Here is a 22,969-nt window from a genome sequence, read left to right as displayed (position 1 = left end):
TTGCGCAGCTACCCTGAAGTGTCAGTGGAGAAATTCCGGTAAAAAGCATCAACATTGCATCATGCATTTTCTTTTTTAATCTTTTTTTGAAGAAGTTTGATGTTCACGTCAGCTGCTAGATAAACACTGTTCACCGCCGCTGCAAATTTCCTGCCATTTATTTTCATTGTTGTTGCACTCTTTACTGATGTTTTCCCTGTAAAACATGCTTGTAGCTGTTTAATATTTTCAAAGGGAACACTTTTTTCTTGACGTAAACAGTGTCAGGCAGTTTGAAGCAGTGACACAGTCAGCCATGTCTTTCAGTTTAAAAAAAAAAAGTCAACAAAGCTGCTTAGCTTAATACTTAATTTTCGACGTTTTTTGGAACTTGATTTTGAAACTGCCATCTGTAGGTAGTGATGGGTTATCCCATAATACAGGACAGGTTTGAGTTAGGGTAATTAAAGGGTCCTTTTACCCTGCTTGCAGCTCACACCATTCAAAAAAGGGAAAGAACAGCTTTAACTGCCTCTTCTGCTTTTCCTAAGATGACTGGAATCTTCTGAATAATAAGGAAAAAGACATGCTGAGAACCCAGTGAGGGAGTGAAATGAAAAAAAAACAGTAGTGTTTTTACTTTCTAGCAAGGTAAAAAAGACAGATTCGAGCAAATCGCTTGTAGCGGTGGTTTTGAATGTTCTGAATGCGTGTGCTTCATGTGGCTGGCTGCGTGTGCGTGTGTGTGCGTGCAGAGTGATTTTGATGAATGTGTCCTGACGGATGGTGTAACCCCCCCTAAAGCCTGCCTCTACTTCCTCTCCAGCTCTCCTGTCATGCCTGTATATCGAGGTCAAACCACCTTTCAAATCTGTTCCACACTGCAATGGCACAGCACAGAGAATGAATAAACACCTCGTAACCTGGAATTCTTCTGCTTCCCTATTTTTCACTCATTTAATGAATGAATGCTTTAAAAAAAAAAGCCTTAAATATGTTTTTTTTTTTAAAAAGACATCAATTTTGTGTCATTACTCCAGTGTCAGTTCAAGTAGATGTCATAACCCAGGAAATCTGACATCAAAACCTCCTACTTTAATTATACCCGTGATGCAATTAATGAAAAATGAAGGGTCAAAGTGCATCACTCCTTAAGCCCTGAATATGATGGTACCAGTCACTGCTAAATCATCAGTCATAGTGATGTGTTGTTGCTGAGGTATCACCTACTTTTCAATTCTGACAGAAGCAGCCGGTTTTATCAGTCCCCTCCTGCCATCACCCGCCTTTCATCCAAATGAGAGAAACACTGATCAGCAATGGGAAGGAGGTGGTAGGTTAGTATAACATTGAAGCGCAGCCTCGGGGCTCCAGTTATAACAGGCTTTCTTCTCAGTGTCATTTAACTGTATTCCCCTGGCATCTGTGTGAAATTTTCTCTTACAAGGGAACATAACTTAATTTCTAACAAAAAAAAAAAAAAATGTGTCAAGGGAGACACTTTGCAGAAGAACAGCTGTGTCATTTAGAGCGCGTTTGGATATCTGTGTGGACGTAGATTATTTTTTCCTCCATCACTTGAGTTATAACATTAGGTTTGAGACATGCAATGAGGCTTTAAACTTCTGTTTTTTAGTGTTGTTGAAATATAAATTTTCAGCTATGTCTTGATATTCTGTGTTGCCAACAAAAGTGTATGTCTTTCCATTTTGTGCTATCATATCTTACCTTATTGTAATTGTTAGCAGTTAATTCTACACTGAAAATGTTAAATCACTTATCAAATATAAAAAAAAGAACTGCAGAGGATTGTATCCAACATTATTAAATTGGTTGAATAAAACTGGTAAATAAAATGTGACTGTTTAGACATCAAAACATCTATTTTTGAGTGGTTTATTTAATATTTGAGTTATTATATAGCGAAATAAGTAATAGTATTTAAGCAAGTAACGTAAATATAGTACTCATTATTCCACTATTTTCTTATATTTTACATGGAAAGCCTATTATAAACTCGTGATACAGTGGATTGATTTAGATTAAGTAATTAAAATACAACTACAGCTTTTAAATTATTTTGAAGGCATGACTGACTGAAGTTAAATGCAGTGTTTTCTCTTATTTAGTGTTGGACTCCTCTAACGTCACCAGACTCAGAATATAAAGCTTGTGCTTTAAGCAGCATGAAAATCTTTTTTTTTTTACTCAGTTTTCTTCCTTCTCAAAATCTGCTTGTATTACCCACAATTTTACCAGCTTCAGTTTTCTCAGAAATGTGAGTGTCTGACGCCAATAGCAGCAAATAGCCTCAAGCATACATGAGTAGCCCCGCATGTTGTTCTGTTTGTTTGTTTTTTAACTTGGTGTCTTAAAGTGACACCTCAAATAAAACCTCACAGATTTCATGCAGAATTTGTTTGCGTCTCCCTGCCAAGAGACAAAAAGATTCTTTTTTTAGTAGATGGGTTACAGGAAGCTGCTTACCAATGTGGAGTTCCCATTTAAGTACACTGTCTAAATAATTCTTCCACCACTGGCAGCATAAATCAGGTAATGAATTACAGCAAAAAGAACATCTTGGGTTAATATTAAAAACCTGAGTTCATACAAAGTCAAAAAGAAAGTTTTCAAAAAATGCAAATGAAGTTATTTGGGAATTAATTATCTTGTGTTTTCTGTTGTACATTAACATGTTGCAGTAAATAGCTTCCTTGTGGTATTGCAGATTTAATATAGAAGACTGAGGAATCTGAATTATTGCCACAGACTTTCTTTTGTTGATTATTTATACAGCTATGATATGCATTATGTACTCTCTGGCAGTCATTGCATTGTTAATCCCTCCCTATTCGCATATTCCTTTGGCCAATACTTGTCACTCATCCAGAAGCCTAGTAAAGCATTGAACCAGAGGTTGATGTATCCAGAATTCAAGTCAATTTTAGACGAACGATTGAGTTGGAGTGCATCAGTCTAGATAACTGTGGCAAAAATGAGCATTTTCTGTTTACTTGTGCCAAATGCAGGGATCAAACCATGAAGGGATTTTCACACAGTGGCTTTTGTTGGAAAAAAGGCTAAACTAACAGATGTTTCTGGCAATTCAAACTTTTGCTTCAGATGTATCGTGTTATTTACGAAGTCTAAACACTGATTGATTTCTACATTAAATAAAAATATTGCTTCAAAGAAAACTAAATTGCAAGTACAAAAACGAGCTGCTTCGCGTCCATGTTTGCTCTTTGTATTGCCTTACCTACACAACTGTGCCACTCAGACTTCAAACCTTTCTTTGTGTGTCAGAGAAAATACACCAGCTGCCCAAACCTGTGGAAGACAGGTCAAATCAAGGAGGTGTCTTGGTGGGGCAGCAGCTTGTATACCATGTAACCAAGTAACCACAACGTTCTTCATTTTGAGTGCACTTCTGGTGCATGTCATGTCCCCTCACTAGCTGTTTCTCTGCCAACACTTCCTGTCACTCTCAGCCGTTAAGATGTTCAAAGAATGCAAAATACCAAAAGAAGAAACACTTCAAAAGAACGGGTCAGATGTTGATGTGCATAAGAATGAACTCACTTCCTATTATGCTTAAAATAAAATTCTCCAAGCTGCACAGAAACCACCTGGAAATCCCGTTAACGTGAATATCGGGTTCGCGAAGATACCAGCTCACTCTGATGCTCTCAGCATGACAGCATTTTATTAGACAAATGATGACACACTTCACTGTTTAAAGGACAGTAGTATACATTCAGATCAGGTCATCTGTACAGTACAAAGATAAGAGAGAAATGTGGGAGAGGTGATGCATGACATCCAGTTGTGTTGGGCCAGTGGCCTCACATGTATTTAGGCTTCTATAGTAACATTTCCTCTAGCTGACATGACACTGTACCCTTGTTGTGTCTATCAATGCTCTCCTTGAAGTCTTTGGTCAATCTTTCTCCTTTTAGTTATTTCAGTCAGAGTTGAATCGGGCTCATAAAGCAGAAGCATTACAGTAGTTTTGGCCTCAATGAGAAATAAATGATCACAAAAAGTAGTAACAGTTTTAATTGTTGAAATTACTCCGATGATTCATAGTCACATGCACACAGATTCCCCTTTTTTTGTATTTATAGCATTAGATTATGTGATTTTTATCATCCAGGCATGTTGAAAGAGTCACTGGGGTGGGTGCAGTGGCAAAACGCTTTAATACTGCATTTTGGCATCGTGTAACTTCAATTCTATAGGACACATTCCTTTTATGTCTCAAAGCTGTTATTTAAATAAGCTATAAGGCGCTGAAATGACTGCATTTGACTGTCTTGGTTTCACTGTCTGTAAGGCTTTCCCCCAGTTTTCATACTCAGTGGAAAGGCGAACACTGGATACACATGAAGTTATTAAGCAGCAAAGAGTCTTGTTTTTACAAACACTTTCCCTCAGTGATGATGGACATTAGATGATGATGCCATTAAAACCTCTGAGTAAACAACAGCTTTAGCAACACTGAACCTTCAACAAAGGAACACAGACTTCACTTGTCATTTAAATAAACACCTACACATCAAATTTGTTTCAGACAACAAGACAACATCACATTTCATGTCAGGTTGGCCTTGTGGCTGCAGAGACATGCCCCTGCTTAAGTGTCCGTTAGAGGGTTCCAAGACAGCCCTGAAACCAGAAGCAAGGGCTGCTGCACAGAAACCTCCTGTGAAGAGGCAAACAGCTGAGTGAACAATGAAATTATTATCAATACATCCAGTTACGCACGGGGAGAGACAAGGTGTGGAGTCAGTGTAATCCATTGGGTGTGAATGGTGACATCCTGTCAAGGCTGATGTCTGCCTCGCAGTCCTCCAGGTCACAAACCGAGTCGGTGGCGTTTTCGTGGTTGTGAGAAAATTGTGAAATCCTGTCGAAAGTCTCCTCATGCTCGATACATTCAACGACATTGGGGATCATATTCACATAAGCGTTCGCGATTTCTTTGTGGATGAGGGTATCTTGGTTATACGACACCAGCTCGTTGCTGATGTTAACAGTTTCCACTGGCGTGTTGGAGCAGAAATAGCGGCAGCCCAAGAGGCTGGCGAAGGCCTTCCTGAACTCAGCGTTGAAGGCGTAAATGATGGGATTCAGGGAGGAGTTGGTCCAGCCGAACCACACGAAGACGTCAAAGGTCGTCTCGCTTACGCACGGAAGACCCGCATCCCGGTCTGCCGCCGGCCTGTCGCAGAACGGGACCATGCAATTTAAAACGAAGAAAGGTAGCCAGCAACACACAAAGACACCCATGATCACCGACAGAGTTTTGAACACTTTGGTTTCACGTTTAATCGACGTTTTCAGTGTGTTGTGGTGTTGGCACTCTATTCTGTTGGTCCTGCAACTTTGCGCATGTTCTGCCGCTCTCTCCAGAGAGGCTATTCTTCTAATTTGTATTTGCGCAATCCGATATATCCTGGTATATGTTACAATCATAATTGCCACTGGGATATAAAAACTTATCAAGGAGGAGGATATCGCATACTCTCTGCTCAGACTGGAGTCGCAGTTTTCCTCTACCTGCCTACTTGTGGAAGAGTTGTGCGCCCCAACCATGTCGTCACCGCTGGCTTTGTGCCAGTTTAGCTGGACCGGTATGAATGAAATGAGCACAGACAACGTCCATGTGATGCTAATCATAACAAAGGCAACTCGCTGGGTCATTTTCCTCTCGTAGCGGAAGGGACTGGAGATGGCCCAGTATCTATCCACGCTGATAATGCAGAGGTTAAGGATGGAGGCGGTGGAGCACATAATATCAAAAGCAACCCACACATTACAGAAAGTGCCAAACGGCCAATAGCCAGCTACTTCTGCCACGGCTTTCCAGGGCATCACCAGGACGGCCACGAATAAATCCGACAGCGCTAGGGACACGATGAAAATGTTGGTGACTTTGGTCCGTAGGTGCCGAAAGCGCAGCACCGCGGAACAGACCAAGATGTTCCCCAGCAGGGTCCATAGGATAAGCAGAGAAAGTAGACAGCCCGTCACTGTGCGTGCCACCATATCCCTTCTCCCGTCGCTTTTTGCCTCAGTTTCAGTGCTGTTCCACATAATCTCTCCAAGGGGTGCCCGCGCAGAGTCAATACCCTGCACTGACGAGAGATACTTTGCTGGATTCTCCATTTGCCTTTTCAAGTAAAACTGAAGTCCATTGCTCCGTGCGCGGGGACGGGCTCAGTTATCGGCCAGCCATCGTTTTGTCCCCAATGATCAGCCTGGCTGCCAGCCTCATGTGGAGTGCGAAACAGACGGGACGAGACAATTGCACGCGTTAAAAGTGAGCCAGGCGACGTGTCAGGTGCGCTGAGGGGCTGAAACGCAGCACGTAGTGGCGGGCGCATGTTGCAGCCTTTACGGTCGGATCGTCTGACCTGGCTTCCACTTTGAAGCTTTCTGCACAAGATATCCTGAGCGTAGCGTGGGTAAGGAGGGAGTCCCAACACACTAACTTAACCAGGGCTGTGCGCATACACTGACACTGCCGTGCGTAACACGTGCATGTTACGCACAGCAGTCCACTGCGTCGGGACTGGGTAGAGAGGAAGGAAGACTTCGGCATTTTCAGGGATTTTTTTGTGTGTGTGTGTGTGTGTGTGTGTGTGTGTGTGTGTGTGTGTGTGTGTGTGTGTGTGTGTGTGTGTGTGTGTGTGTATACTCCAAAGAGAGCAATTACAAACTTCCTATCAGCCGCGGGTTTTTGTCCAGTTATGGATAGTGTTATAGCCTGGTTTATATTTGAGCCCTATTATTACGGCAGACTTCAGAGAGACAACATTGTGCATTTCTGTCCAAGATTAAACTTCATTAAAAGTCCAGAGAGTGCATTTACAATCTATAGTATACACACAAAAGCACAACATACGCCCATGAAGTGACATTGAAAGAACGGAGCCCCACTCGTAGTCTAACAGTGCAGAACTGTCCGTGGTGCTGAAAGCTGAGAACCTCATCTATCTATCTATCTATGTAAAAATTTCAGTGAATAATGAAAATAATAAAACCCATCTAACAAATCTTTAGGTATTATGACAGGCTACTTCGATACTTTCAGGCTACTTCGATAATTTTCAACTATGGAAGAATTCTTTCATCTTTTCTTTTTTTTTTTTTCGGTTCTTTTGTCTCCCGACGGCAGCGACTGAAGGTCATAACCCACCCATTTAACCGAGTTGTCCGAACAGGTGAGTCACATTCACACTCTTAGGGGGCATGTTAGGCCGGGAGCTGCTCTGCGTCGTCGTGTGCCTGTGCAGCAGACGCGCCGTTTCCGGCTTTGAAACGTCACGGATATTTTTAGACGCCTCCGCCTGCCTGTCAAATCGTTCTGACACAACGTTAAAATCATCCCCCGACGCCCGATGCCATATTCTCTGAAGTAGCATAAACATAAGCTCGTGATGCCATTTCAGGAGACAACCTGTGTCCGACACTGCATTTACTTTTTACGCAGATATCACACGTTACTATGTTATCTATAGACGGGTTGGTGTGGAGGTCACTGCAAAAGATGACTGATATTTCGCAAAGTGTGTTTTTGCGGATTACTATTTCCAGTTTAACACCAAACTATAAGGACTTCTATTTTGAAGTCACAAATAGAAGCACAGTTGTGCAGTTCTTCGTTGCTGTTGGTATGCTTTGCAACTTTGTATGTCTTCAAATCTAAATCTATCTTAACTTTGTCGTGCATTTTTTAAGAAATCGTAAAGCAGTCATTTAAATGAAGACTATCAGGCAGTATCATTTGGATAGCCCAAAGCAGTCTCAAGAAAAGACATAAATACGTTGCGCCATCCTGTGGTACGCAGGCACACTGCATCTGTTACCCTTTCAGACTTTTATTGAAGAGTGAACAGAGTGTGTAGCAGGTTAAGCAACACGAAATGACATAAAGATAGTTTCTGTTTATTTCAACAGGAAAAAGATATGAAATCACCACTAACTTTACACATCATTTCTCAATAGCACCATTTAACTGAAATTTCACAAAATCATAGCACACCCTCTAAACGATTTTGGTCAGTATAACAGTATTTACTAAGATGGCAGAAAAATCTGCAAAACAAAACATTTTGCACAACTTGGCACATATTGGCACATAACCTGCTGAATGTCTGAAATTATTTGGTGATCTGATACAAACTTGTACAGTACTATTATATATCTGTGCTTTTAATAGAAGAGAAGCAAGTGTTGTCATTTATGTCAATGTGATGGTTTTTATTGCTGGTTCTTCAGATGTAAACATCAGTCCACGGTGCCATGCAGCAGTTGTCACTGCAACAGTTTGTTTTGCAAAAATCCCGTCCTTAAGCACAATCCTGTTAATGCACATTAGTTCAGTGTTATCAAGGTCCAGAAGAGAAGCCTTTTTCAACACAACTTCTTGATTAGTTCAACAGAGCAGCAAATGAGAACGCAGTGAGACACTGAGGAACCTTAAATGGCTGAGAGAGGGAATTAAGTGCTACATCTGAGAACTAATATCCAACTCAAAAGATGATTTAATTTGTTGTGCTTAGATTGGCACTTACAGCTTAAGTGTTCACTAACCTAACTACTTAGGCAAGCAAATGAGAACCTTATCCATGTAAAGTATGAACATTTTAAATGCAGATAAAGTAAGGGTCAGGTGGCACACCGCTGAGCTTGTGGCTGTTAAATACAGTACTATTGGATATTGAGACTAATGAGTGTTTATGTAGTTCCTCTGCAGTCTTTTTATATATGGTAATCATGTTGGTAGGCTGTTATTTTACAATAGTAATTATGTTTTCAGTCACTAATATGAAATAATACATAAAGTGTATGTCAGCTAAAGCATATATTGTACATGATCCACCTGTTAGAAACCCCACTGTAATGTTACTACAATATAAAAAGTATAAAGCACCCTTTCTAAATTTATAAAACCAAATATTTTTTTCATCACTAGCTTTAACAACCCTTGCATTACACAAGCTAATTCTTTTAAGGAACCAGGTCTAATAGGTTTGTCCTCCTCTGCAATCCCCACAGTGAGGGATCAACGTTTGTCTCCACAGATTACTTTCAAGTCTGTTGGACTGTGATCCAAACTGCCTCCTGAATGGTTGACCTGCGCTGTGACACACTCTTGAGAGCCGGTGGTGACAAGTGTTCGTGTGCGTGTTGGCATTGTCAGTCATCTGCTATTTTGTCAGACTCGGGAGAACACCTCGAAGAGGGAGGCGACTGCATGCATGCGATAGAAAAGGTTCAAAGGGATGGCAAAATTGAGAACTGTGCTCCATATGCTGAAGCCGTATGTCTCCTCTTCCAGTCCGTTGTCGTACTGTGGCCTGCAGCCAAAGGCAGAAAGAATCCACAGCTGAAATGAAAAAAGAGAGAGCTCTAATTACATACACCTGAATTCATATACTTTTAGCTACTTTGGAGCAGAACAACAAGGTAGAAACAGAACAGTGTCATTTTATAAGGCTTAAAGTTGCCAGTTCATACTATTATATTTGCAAATTAGTTTCCCAAAACAGCTCTAATTAGTCTCCATTACAACTCCTTTTACTTTGGCTACCTTCACTCCTGAGGACAATATGTCAGTGCTCCACTACCTTCACCACAAGCTAAAGCTCCTCACTTTTAGTTAATAATAAGTAAAAACTGTTACACGTCACATTGCATTCAATGGATTCTCAGAGTTTTGTATCTGTTGTTGATAAAAGTAGTGAAACGAAACCAAAAACAATACAAATGTGGGTTTAGATAGGGCTTAAGCATATTAAAATGAGGGTGATTGCCATGGAACCCCTCTTTGGATTTACCAATATGGGAATTGAATTAAACGTTAATGCAAATATATTAAGTACAGAAGATTAAAATGAACAAACAATAACTTCTGGCTTTTGGGAGTTATCCTACTAAAAAAAGAAATGCTAACGTCAAATTTAGATGGGTAAATATACACTTAACCAAATTCAGTTTAAAATGGTTGATAGACATTTACATCAGCTCCACTAATTAGAAAACTAATCATCACAGACCGATTAACCAGTGCTTACCGAAATGTTACACATAATAAGGAAAACGGCAATATTCTTCAGGATCTGCCTCTTTATATTTGGGCGTTCCACTGTTTCGTTTCCCACAGGTGCTGGCACATCTGAAAGTTTCCGTGGGCATCCGTACACCTGCTCACTCTCCTCCTGCTCGCTCTCAGTTGTGACACAGCTCCTGTCTGGTGATTCAAAAGTTCGGTTGATGATGCCATTGTACGGCGGAGCGAGAGAGGAAGTGACCGAGAAGACTTCTGGAGCAGCTGGTAACTCTGGGTCCTGCCTCTCTCCATCCTCTTGCTGGCGATACAAAGACTCTATGATGAACAGATTCTGGACGTATTTCTCCAACACAATAAACAGAGAGTAGACTAAATTTGTCCAGCGGTAAGGAGGGTTGCTTTCGGTGCTTAGCACAGACACTATGCTGCACCATGACATGAGCCAGGAGCCAATGGAGGATCCAAACAGCACCTCCGCATCTAGCTGTCTTGACGGGTTCTTGGAGGTGTCCAGCGGCATGTGGTTCACTCGGTATATGAGCAGACCCGAAGCACCGGCGATGCACATGACCGTCAGCATGACAATGGCATAAATATAGAACATGGAAACGGCTGATCTTCGCATTTGGATTGACTTCTCTACATGAGTAACATAGACCACCAGTATCCCGATAGTACTGGCCAGGGCAAGTAGACCCACAAGAGGACCTAAGATCAAGCCTGGGTTTTTGCCAACCTGCCTTTTATGGTTTGAAGTGAGGTCAATGGTGCGCCCAATATTTCTCCACATCACAAAAAGCAAGACAGAAACAAAGATGTGGTATTCAATATTGAAGGGGTAGAGATAGTAGAGGCTGGTGGCAAACATGGAGCATGTGCTGGTGGTGCAGTTACACTGTGGTTCTGAGTACTCTGGAAAACAGTTAAAAATGTGGGTAAACACATGAGTTACAGGGAAATAGTACAAAAAAAGAAGCTGACTATGCCAGTGCTGTCCTACATTAGTACAGTCTGTCTGTTTTTTTAAGATAAGAACAAAATGAAAGACATGTTAGGCAATAATACTGGTCTGAAATCTAAATGTTAGAAACAATTTAAATGTAAAATAGAATGAATAGTAAATCTTTTACAGGTTGACGATAACAACAAAATGGATTATATTATCATAAAAAACATAAACATACACAATAATCATTCAGATTCCACACTACAAGTATACACACATTTGCCATAACAGAATGTCTATCTTGAGGTTTAATGTTGTCTGACTCATCAAACAGGTCATGTGCAGGTCAAATAGCAATGTACAACCCCAATATCATATCATGTTGGCACAGTGTGTAAAGTGTGAGTAAAAACAGAATTCAATGGTTTGAAAATATCATAAACCCATATTTTAGTCACACTAAACCATATTAAAAAATTAAATGTTTAAAATGATACATTTATCACACATTTATTACTTCATTAAAAATATTTCCTTATTTTGAATTTGATGGCAATGACATGTCTCAAAATAGTTGGAATAGGGGCAACAAAAGTGTAGAAAAGTAAGTGGTACTAAAACGAGACAGCTTGAGGAACATTTTGCAACTAATTAGGTTAATTGGTAACTGGTCAGTAATGTGACTGGGTAGAAAAAATACATCTTAGAGAGCCAGAGTTTCATTTTGTAAACTGTATCTACAAATTATGGAACTAATTTAGAATAATGTTCCTAATAATAATGTTAAAATTGAGAAGATCTTGAATATCATTAAAAGATTCAGAGAATACTGATAAATCGCTATGCGCATAAGAAAAGGCTGAATTCAATTTTGGATGCGTCTGACCTTGGACCTTGCTTCCAAGGTCACATCCTTTTGTATTATTAAATTTCACTGTGCCATACACAAATACAGGTTAAAGCTCTACTATACAAAGAAGTGGCCATACGTGAACATAACTCAGAAACACTGGGATTTTCTCTCATGCAAAGTGCTTTTGAAAACGGACAAAGTGGAAAAGTGTTTTTACGAGGCATTTTTTGAAAAGATGGAGGCTGCGTTCTCCAGGTTAAAGAAGAGGGAGATGAAGGTCAAAAGCCTTCATCTGTGACAGTATGGGCATGCATCAGTGCCTATGTAATTGGCAGCTTGCACATCTGTAAAGTGCTGAAAGATGTATACATGATTTAGAGCTACATATGCTCCAATCCAGTCAATAACATTTTTCAGGGAAAGTCTTGCATATTTCAGCAAGCCAGCTAAACCACATAGTGGATCTATTACAGCAGCATGGTTTCACAGTAAAGTAATCCAGGTGCTGAGCCTTTCACCAGTTGAAAACATTTGCTACATCGTGAATAAAAAAAATATGATGATGATGATTCAGGACTGTTGAGCAGCTAGAATCCTGTATAAGACAAAACTGGAACAACATTCCTCTCTCAAAACTCCAGCAGCTGGTCTCCTCTGTTCCCAAATGTTTAAAGCAGAGGGGATGCTATGCAGTGGTAAACACTGCAAATAACTTTTTTACTCATTTTGCTGCCATCGAATTCAAAATGTGACAATATTTTTATTAAAAGGTATGTCTCAGTTTAAACATTTGATATGTTTTCTATGCTCCATTTAAATAAAATGTGGGTTGATAAGATTTGCATATCCTTGCATTCTGTTTCTACTTACATTTTACACAGCATCCTAACTTTTTAAACCAGACTCACATGAAATAACAGAGTGCTCTGTTTAGGCTTATTCCTCTCTTTAGATTTTTAACCATAAAAATATTATTGTTTAGGGCTTTGAGACCAATTTTAACCTATTGAATTTTACTAATCTTTTCTTATGAATGTGTTGACATCCATGTGCTGCAAGGCACTCTTATTTATGCAGTTATACTTCACTATGACAGCACATCCCAACTTTTTGGTTTGTTGCAAAACCCTTTTCAGTGCATGTGGTTTGTGGAAATTGTAGCATATTGACATTTATCCAAAATAGAGAAAATACTAATACTAATACTACTAAATAAATAAATAAATAAATAAATAACAATAATAATAATAATAATAATAAAGATAGGAAAAAACAGAAGAATAAAAGTATTATTCTGTAGAGATTTGTAATTCTCTTTATTCAACAACATTGGTTTTATGATGACTTCTGGCATCTTGTTGCTCGGTTTTACAGGATTACAATAATTTCAAAGTAAAAGATTTATTTTAAAATAATTTGTGCCTCTCAACCACTATACCACCCACTGTACTTACTGGTACACCCCCTTTTAATGTGCAATTTAAATATTTATTCAGCTTAACATATTTATTATTGTATTAATTGTTAAGTTACCTTATTTCTTAATATGTTTTATGCCTTTTAAGCCCTTTAAACTTGTATTTGTGACACTGAGCTATGCAAATAAAATGAAATTGAACTAAATTAAAATAGTGATTTTTATTTATTTAATTAATTTATTAAATGATGAAAATGCCAATATGTTTTTGTGTGTGACTGTTTGTTTGCGAGAGAGAGAGCAAGTTTTTGCTTTTGAGTATTTATTAATCATATTGTATTAATTTGAAATTTCATTCATTAGCTGAATACAAATGTCTTGTTAAATCAGTGCCAGTGGCATTGTTGCATCGCCACTTCCTATGGTTACACTGTTGCCCTGTAGGTCTTAAGCCCCCTCTCCGACTCACCTGCCCCCACCCCCACCCCCACCCCTTTCCCCCTGAGCCCACTACTATGGTCATGCACCCTTTAATTAAAAAGTGAACAACAGTCAGGGTGCAGCCAGCCTCACAGTCAGCCGGATATGAAGAGGAGTAGCAGAACCCCTCAACCCTAGGCTTAGATGTATCAGTTACTGTAATTGCAGTACCCTTGGGACTAAGCAGCCTGGGGACAAAGCCGTCTGAGGTCAAGTGGGGGGTTGCCAAGGAAGGTGGTGGTGGCTGAAGTGTGGGGAAAGGACTGGGGAGGGGGCAACAATACGTGTCTTCTGAAACCTAATAGAGAGACGTTCGACACAAACAAGACCCGCTGAGCAGCCAGGCTTACCTCCCTTGCACTTCCAAGCCCTCCTCTCTTTCCCTTTTCTTTCATTCACTGAAGTGAGCTCTCAAGCGGACTATTGTACTTTTCTTCTAAGAACAAGCCTGCAATCGACCCCCAGGTCCTTACCTGTAGTGAGGTTTATGAGACCCAGGGCAGAAAGTCTTCTCTTGTGGTTGTTCAAGAAGTGTTCAGCCTCTGACATCACACCACTGCACCACAGGAGGATGTTGGTAAAGACTGCATGGATTACACCAAATCTGAGGAGACAGCAGTTGAAAATAAGAAACCCAATCACCTAACAGCAAGTGTAAGTGACAGGATTTAGCTGTGTTGTTGAGCTCGTTTCATGCCAATAATTTCAAAAAAAAACTATGAAAACACAATTTTCTTATGATTTGCAGGTGCAAAAACTAATAAAGGAGAAAAAAAAAAGGATATATTGACTAATGGCCTAGGTTATAGCACATTTCACACACCTCTCAAATGTTTCAAAGCTCTTGATGACATCCTTGATGTGAAACCAGAGAAAATGCACCTAAATAAAACCCAAACACAAGTCTTAAAAAAGCTTGACAAAGTCATATCCAAAATGCAGTTTAGTGATTTTATCAAGCTTCAGAAATACACTTCATAATATACTAAGTACATACTTATTGTAAACGTAATTCTATTTATTTGCTTAAGTCCTTTCATCTAAAGATTCCCACTGATATATGCAGTTACACTCAAGTGACATGGATAATGATCGGATTATACTGTCGCAGCAACGCTCTCTACTTGCCTTAACAACAAAGAGCATATTATTCTAAGATCTTGAAATGGTATATGGAGCAAAAAAAACAACAAAAACAAATACTGCTGAAAGATTGTCACTTTTTAGAAATTAAACCTAGGCTGTGCACTTACCTGTGCCATAGTGTGAGTTGCGTGGATGACAGGAAATACCACGAGCACCGCCGACACACAAGGCTGAAAACCAACATACTGCCCAATTCGGAAAGCATCCATAATCAGTGAAAGAAGTGCAAGGAGTGTCAAACCACCTACCGAGAAAAAAATCGCGTTATTAAGCGCAATGATCAAAGAAAAAAAAGTCTTTGTGACCAAACATGTTAACGTTCAAGTTCTCTTTAAGTTATGAAACAAACATACAGTGGTCACGCGCATAAAGCCCTTTAATTTTCACACTAACGAAAAAAAAAACAGTTGCATAAATAATGTGCGCATTTGCTTGCTTAATCTGGCAAACTCACCTCTTATCCAGCCTGAGGTGGCGTGTACATCTTTTTCTGGCGGTGCGCTCTTTTGCCTGTCCCGCACCAAGATGTACCACATCATCCAGAGCAGCTGGAGGATCATGAGGCAGGTAGTGAAGGACCGCAGATCCTCTTCTTTAACGGAGGGGTTCTTGTTTGCAATGGCAAGCATCAACGCAGCCCCGATCAGCAGCAGATTGGTCCCGTATTGCCCGCTCAGGAACTCCGCGTTCTTCTTTGGATAGTCTTCAGACAAACTGAGTTTTAGTTTGCTGAAAATCTTCTTGTCCTGCTCGGAGCTGGACGACGACGAAGAGCTGTTCCTATACTTGTTCAGACACATAATATCCAGGCCGTTAGGTTCCACCATGGTGAGAGGCATGTGCAAAAGGCGCAGTGCTGGGAGAAGAGGAAAGTCAAAGCTGTGCAAAAGCCGTGCGCTATAAGTGCATTTGAGGGAGGCGAGACGAGTAACCTGTTGCCTCTAGGTGGGGATTCAGATGGATAGGTACCGTGCCAAACATGCATTCAATCTTCAAGATCCGGCTCAGTGGCCACGCATAGTTTGAATGGGCTTGATAGATGCCATTGTCATCTTGTATCCCTGAAACAAATATCTGGTCGTGTACCAGGCTCGCTGAGTCACTGAAAAGTAAAGATTGTGTTTCAGTCGTTCCGAGAACGCGGTCTTCTTGGAACTCCCATACGTTTACAAAAAAATAGCTGAGTCTGCTGTGCCAACCATTCAGCAGGCTACCTAAAGAAAAAAAAAAGAAAAAAAGAAAAAAAAAAACCTCTATGCGTGGGCTTGGCCACAATAACAGAAACAACTGAGCTGTGCCCAAATCCACCTCTTTAGAGCAGCTGCCAAACAGTCCGTCCAAGTCTGCTATCAGGTGTTAAGCGTACACGCCTGGATAAGATGAAAGAGAACATGACATTTCTCAAATCTGAGATTTTTACAGGCTGCAGGAGAGTGGCCTGTTGTGACAGTGACTTAAATCTAAGTGCTCCTAACACAAATCCACTTGGGTCTGAGATGTGGTTAAAATATTTGCTTTCAAGTCGGTTTAAAAAGGAAGAAGAAGACGAATCAGATTTCAGTGGTCAAGTATACAATGGCTTTTTGTGAGTGGATGTCAGGGAGACCGTGTAGGCCATGGGCACTAAGATCTCTTAAGGATATGACCGTGTAACCTATTAAATAACATCCGGGCGGACACACGCAAACAACCAAGCAACAGAATAGCTGCTCAAACCGATCGAGATGATTAATCTGATGCAATATTGTTTAATAAACAAATTTTTCTTAAATAAATATATAAAATGTAAAAAATTAAAATAACAAAAAACAAACAAACAGCTAGTGTTTCTATGCAGAAAGAACGGTGGCCTTAGTTCATTCTAGTCAAGAAACATGGACTTTAAAATATTTTTCAAAACTAAATAAAACTGGAGAAATTTGTTCATTTAGGCTCTTTTTTTTAAATTTCACCAATAGTTGCTTTGATATAAGTCTAACATTTCCGAAAATTCACATTTCATCAGTTGCGGCCAGCAACACAACGAATCAACCCTTCCACGAAAAGCAGTTTTAGTCTCATCTGCGTGACAACTTCTTATAAGAAGCTGTAAGAGATATTGCATGTTGCTAGCAGCTCATAACAGACAGCCATCGCGCACAGCTGTGTTTTGCATTGAACTGTCTTCTTGGCAGAAAGACAGTGAGACTGGTCGTTTTAAGCCTGTCATTTAATAAACAAGGCTTAAACATACTTTTTTAAGGAAAAAAAAAAAAATTATGATTTTTTTTATTCTCTTGCAATCTTCAGACCAAAATTGCAGAGCGCATCCGCTGACTGCGGTGTGCGTCATATATAGCCTAACTGTTTTGAAGTTGGCAATCAGTGAACTGAGGAAGACAAACTCCCTCTTTCGAGCCTTGTGTTTCTGATTAGCTGAGATGTCCATTATCCTTTGACGCAGCACTCGGGACACAATGGCATCACGAGTATGCAAAAGATGATCACGTCAGGGTCCATCTCATTTGCTGAGTGGACCTTTGATTTCTTGATTAGCGATAAAAACGCTCGACAAAAAAAGAGTAAAATCTGTTCTTTATCTGGACGCTGTGATGGGCTATTGATCGGGTCTAAAGGTTTTGATTGAATTCGAAAATACTCATTTCAGCCCTTTGTTGATTCCTCGTCTGGATCCACAAAAGCAAGCAACGATCACTAAATTTCAGAGTAAATTGAGGGAAGTTCTGTAGCAATAAGATTTACTGTAAAAGCCCCTTTTCAATATCTTTAAAATGTTTTTAAAAGCGTCATTTGAAATTATTGTGTTGCATGGTTATTACTATTATTCTTTTTAACTCCACTACACTGAATTGACAGCAGCTTTTAGGGGTCTCCTTTTTGAAGAGAAGACACTAAAAGGGGCCGTTCTGGTCACTTTAGACACATAACTGTATTTTCTCTGTACACTTGTATAAATGATTAAAATCTTGACTCCTTAACTGCTGCAGTGAATAATGTCATTATAATCTGAAAATATTAATTTCACCATCAACAGTAGCTATAGCCCTGCTATGAACCCTGGACAAATGAGTCACAATAAAGGTGGTTTTAAAAAAAAAGAAGCAAGATTTGACCATTTCAAATTATCATCTTCTTATATTGTAAAGCCATTCCTTCAAAAAGTAAAAAGTAATTAAGTGCCAGTTATTTTATTGCACTACAGTTTGCCACGTTAAAAAATGTTTGGTCTTCATTATTATTTACATAACTCACATATGGTTGCTATTATAGACCAGGCGAAAGAAAAACAGGGCTACCATGTAGGAGCTTTTTATCAAGTTGATCCTAGACTCTAAATTTAGGAGCTCAGTCTCGGTCCAAACTTTGCTACAATGGCTTTAACCTCTGTGGTATCCCGTCGTGACTGGCATGGAGATGGTGGGACTGCGGATGACAGCATCACTGGACTGGGCTTGTTCCAGAGGATGCTGCAAGGTTTAATGGGATCTTGGAGGTTGGTCAATGCATTTGGTTTCCTGAGTAGTTTTTTGTGGTGAGGTGTGGGCCATTATCCTCCTGAAGTTGTGCTGTAGCTATGGGAGGGTGTGTTTTGTCTGAGAAAATGTTTGCTTGGGTGGCATGTGACAAAGGGTTATCCATATGAATGCCACGACCCAGCTTTTTCAACCAGAATGTTGCACTGTAACAATATGATCAATGTAATTCACTTCCGCTCCTACAAGTTTAAACGTTTATGTAATGTTTGCATAATCTGCAATAATAATGCCATTATTTTATACAATGCATTTCAAGAGACTCAAAGAGTCCTGACATAAGTGGAAAAAATGATTGCAACCACTAAAAAGCAAAAATATATTAGTCACATTAAAAGCAGTTTGAAATAAATAATAATAATAATAATCACTCAATGTCTGGTGCTTGGTCTTGACAATGGAGATTGACAGATGGCCTCGGAGCACGGAGGTGGAGCAGATCAAACAGGACAAGGATTTCAAATTGAAAGGATTGTTAGACAACTTGACAGTTCTGAATGAAATTCAGCTCACTATTGCTTTTCATGTGGTAAAAATGGTCTGAGCTAAAAAGGATAGCTTAGTGTAAGTGAACCTTAACAAAAGCAGAACAAAGAGGTGAAAGACATGAAATGCAAATGACTATTACTGGAAAGCCAGTGTGTTTAATTTGCCCTGAAATTGTCTGCTGTAAATGTATTTTTTTATTAAATTTTACTGAAAATGCTACATTTGGAACATACATAAATTTATCTTATACACTGTAAAATGTAATATTGTGTTTAATTAAAAATATTAAATAGGCTGAACTCAGTTTTTATCAATTTGTTATTAGAACTCAATTTAAATAAGTTACCAGTACTTTTTATGCAAAAACGCTGATAAACTCCATTTATTTGAGTTGTCTTAACTTAGAAAAACTAAGTAAGCTGGAAGTTTTGCTTCTCAGTGCGGAAGGATGAAAGATGTGTTTTGAAAATGCCACGTGACTACAGTCCTCCTCCTCTCGGATCAGTCCGCATGTTCACGGTGCATTTTTATGGAATATGTTGAGCAAACCTGGAGAAGCGTCAGCTCAAGATATTATTGTTGTCATTGCTGTGGATCTTTACCTGATACACTGACTTGGTGAGTAAATGTTTACTCTTATTCAAACTGATTTGTGGCTTCTCTTAGTTTAGCACCAGGTTTAAAATCTTGCTAGCTAGTTAGTGTTAGCCTAGCGTTGCTGCTGCCGCTGGGCTCATGTTACTTAAAATTAACACCACAGCCTTAAAAACCTTACATAAAACTATGTGGTGAAATTTTCTGTTGATTGTTTGAAATAAATAAGTGAGATAAGAGCCCAGACAAAATTCTTCGGGAGGTGCAGCCGTTAGGGGTGGGGTAGGTGTGGGATGTGGGGGGTGGATAACAGAGCTCTCCGAAAACGTGGAAGCACTTTTGCAAATATGTGATATTTTGATAAATTAAGTAGATATTTGAGCATTACACAGCTACATTCTCGCCTGAAAATATCTTAAAAGGTTATTTTGTGACCCAGAAAGGGTAGTCTGGGGAAAAGGAGGATCGCATTTGTCGGCCACGGTTGTCGGAGCCTGTGCGTACTTGTAAGCGCGGCAATGGCGGAGGAGCGCCGCTGAAAAACTTATTACTTTTTCTGGGTCACAAAATAAACTTTTAAGATATTTTCAGGCGAGAATGTAGCTGTGTAAAGCTCAAATATCCGCTCGATTTATCAAGACATCACATATTTGCAAAATGCTCCGACGTTTTCGGAGACGTCTATTTTTTTTCATGCTTTGTGGCAGCTTTAGAACATCTGTGGCATCTATTAATGTCAAATCTAGCCTTTATTTAACAACATAAGCAAACTCTATGTTACAATGATTGCACAGCCATTAAGGATCAAATCAGTTTCTGAAAAATGTTCTGTTTTTTCTCCTCTGCTTGCTTCTTACTGTCTTTGAGGCCGATCGGGACCAGCACTCCTGCTGTTGGACAGAAAGACATCAACTCAGTGGTAAGTATTTTGGTTTTCCAATATATTAGCAACTGTCAGTGACATTTATATTAATCAGGCTGAACTTTAATCATACTTTAGATCAGCCTGTTTTACTTATTGTTTTATTTGTGCTTTGGTTTGGGGAAGTTGTTTCTTTACTGATCTTTTCCTGTCTTCTGTTATTAGACTTGAGATATGACTGCACTATGCTGTTGCTGGTGACTCCAGTTAATTCTACAAGACATGCTGTGTAAGTAAACAAACAACAACAGTTTAGTCTGCATTTCTTGAAAGATCACATCCCCAAACTTAGTTTAGAGGGTCTACACTGTATATAGTGAAGTCTGCAAGTTTTCTAACAGCAAAATTTGTTTTGTGCCCAAAATCATTTTGCACATCATTAGAATGAAAGTTATTGGCCATGTTTGCATAGCCCTTTTAAAATGATGCTTTCATGACATTATTGTATGCTGGGTGGTGGTCACTATGCAGACTGACAATTGGGACATTGAATGTCACCTCTCCGGTGGGAGGGAGCCTGAGATCGTCTAAATTGGAGTCTGTTCTATACCAAATGCAGAAAAAAATGTTTTAAGAAAGCAATTAAGTTCATGTTCCAAAAAATATGACTATTTGCTTGCAGGACACCAGGAGAGATGAGTCCTCCGTCACAGATGGTGTGGTCAGTGAAGATGGTCGCCTGCAGGTTCAAGCTCATTGCATCTCCAACCCACATCCACTGCCAGTGTACTTAAGGGAAGTTAAAGACTTTCTTCTGCACCTACATTTGGATCACCTCGATCCATGACAGTCATTCAGGCAGTAATGCCTGGACTGGAAACAAGCCATCCTTAAAATAATACAACATTCCAGCTCATGTGTTGGAATGCAAAACAAATGTGTTGTTTAAATTAGAGACTGCACTTGTGACAGAACAATAAATATTTTATTCTGATTATATAAGTAATGTAAGTACAAAACAAACTGTGGTAGGCCTAAACTTATTTTCAGAATAATTACATCTGAGACTTTGTTTCATTGTAAGATTATAACAGTGATGGCAATATAATTGTTTGTTGTTCAGCAGAACAGTGTCCAGTATGTTGGCTGTTGTACTTTGTGTTTGAAAATAAAAGTTGGGCTCATTTTAACATCATTACAAAAATTGTTGTTAATTATTTTTAATCATATTCATGTTACCACAAATTGTTTTTTCATTTAGTTGAGCTTAACATTTTTGTCAGTAGGTAAACAATTAGTATTGTACAGTCAGAAATATCAAGTTATTGTTAATACTGCAGACTTGCAATGTATAAGTTGTCCTAACAGTCATCTTAAGTAAGCTTTACTTAGTTTTTTTTTGAGGCAACGAGTTTCCATAATTTTTTTTTGAGTTCTGGGAACTAACAAGGCTGTACAGTGTACTCAAAATGAGTAAGTTGCCCTAACTTGGTCATCTTACGTAAACTTGATCCAATTTTTTTGAGTTCTGGGAACAAATGAGCTTGTACAGAGTACTCAAAGTAAATAAGTTGACCTAACTTAGTCATTTTTAGCTAAGCTTTACTCAATTTTTTTGAGGCAACGAGTTTCCATAATTTTTTTGAGTTCTGGGAACTAATTAGATTTTACAGTGTATAGCCACCATATGAATATCCATAATATTCTACATGAAGCTTGCTGCTACATGTGTTTACAAAAAAAATATGTGTATAACATGTTTTTGTGGGAGTTTATCTAGTTTCTTAAAATTCTGGGAAACTTTAGCACTGTCAAATAATGAAGGGTTTAGGGTGTGCCTCATTTGTTTACATTTTTCTAGTTAAATGGAAAACAGGCAAGCAATATGTTTTTTGAAACGTGTGCAAACATACATCCAAATACATGATTTAGTTTACGAAACTTTGCAAATTAAAAAAAAACATACAAAAAACAGTGGTTTTACTTAGAACACTGACACAATATGCACACAGTACAAAATGGTAAGTTGACACTTACCTACTCACTCCTCTTACATCAAGCTGGCCCAATTTTTCTGAAAAGTGAAATGTTGAGTTATCGCATCCTATTACAGTTTGCTGAATCGTCTGCAGTTGTTGCTCCTAGTCCTGTGCTTCTTACACTTTCATCCAAATAATAAAATAGATATTCATACCTTTTTAAAACATTTATTTTTTTTACAAAATCACTTAAAACAAATATTTTTTTTTTTTTTTTTAAAAACTGGTGTGATTTAATTTTAAATACATCACACAAACTCTACTTGTCAACTTAATATACCTCAAAACAAATTGGAAAGGAGATATCAGAATAGGATCAGGATTTTTATCCACTAGGTTATTGCAAAGCCTAGTGCATAAAAAAAATCTTCTATCATAGAAAAATAAAAGATAATAGTGCTTATCCCACGTTTCCTTGGAGTAGCAGTTACCAAAGACACTTCGAGTGCAAACCTTTCAACATGAATATTACTGACATTAAATTATAGCACACTAAAACACACCTAACACATACTTCAGCCAACTCATGAGCCCATTCAGTGATTAGACT

At 39.0% G+C, this 22,969-nt stretch overlaps 2 protein-coding genes across 2 annotated transcripts; both read right to left on the bottom strand.

Annotated features, from left to right (window-relative positions):
• Positions 1–3,707: 3,707 nt before the first annotated feature.
• Positions 3,708–6,346, bottom strand: drd5a (dopamine receptor D5a). Its single transcript, XM_031747898.2, has one exon. The coding sequence runs from the start codon at positions 6,148–6,150 to the stop codon at positions 4,768–4,770; it is 1,383 nt and encodes a 460-aa protein (XP_031603758.1). The 5' UTR covers positions 6,151–6,346; the 3' UTR covers positions 3,708–4,767.
• Positions 6,347–9,182: 2,836 nt separating this feature from the next.
• Positions 9,183–15,729, bottom strand: otop1 (otopetrin 1). Its single transcript, XM_031747676.2, has 6 exons — positions 15,357–15,729; positions 15,010–15,146; positions 14,580–14,638; positions 14,230–14,360; positions 10,065–10,972; positions 9,183–9,376 (listed from the first exon to the last, which is right to left on the bottom strand). Exons 1-6 carry the CDS (start codon positions 15,727–15,729, stop codon positions 9,206–9,208), a joined length of 1,779 nt encoding a protein of 592 aa, XP_031603536.1. The 3' UTR covers positions 9,183–9,205.
• Between the last annotated feature and the right edge of the window lie 7,240 nt (positions 15,730–22,969).

The sequence above is a fragment of the Oreochromis aureus genome, linkage group 5 (assembly GCF_013358895.1).
Source record: "Oreochromis aureus strain Israel breed Guangdong linkage group 5, ZZ_aureus, whole genome shotgun sequence".
Taxonomy (NCBI): domain Eukaryota; kingdom Metazoa; phylum Chordata; class Actinopteri; order Cichliformes; family Cichlidae; genus Oreochromis; species Oreochromis aureus.
Note: the sequence above shows the minus strand (reverse complement) of the source record. Positions and strands in the feature narration are given on the sequence as shown.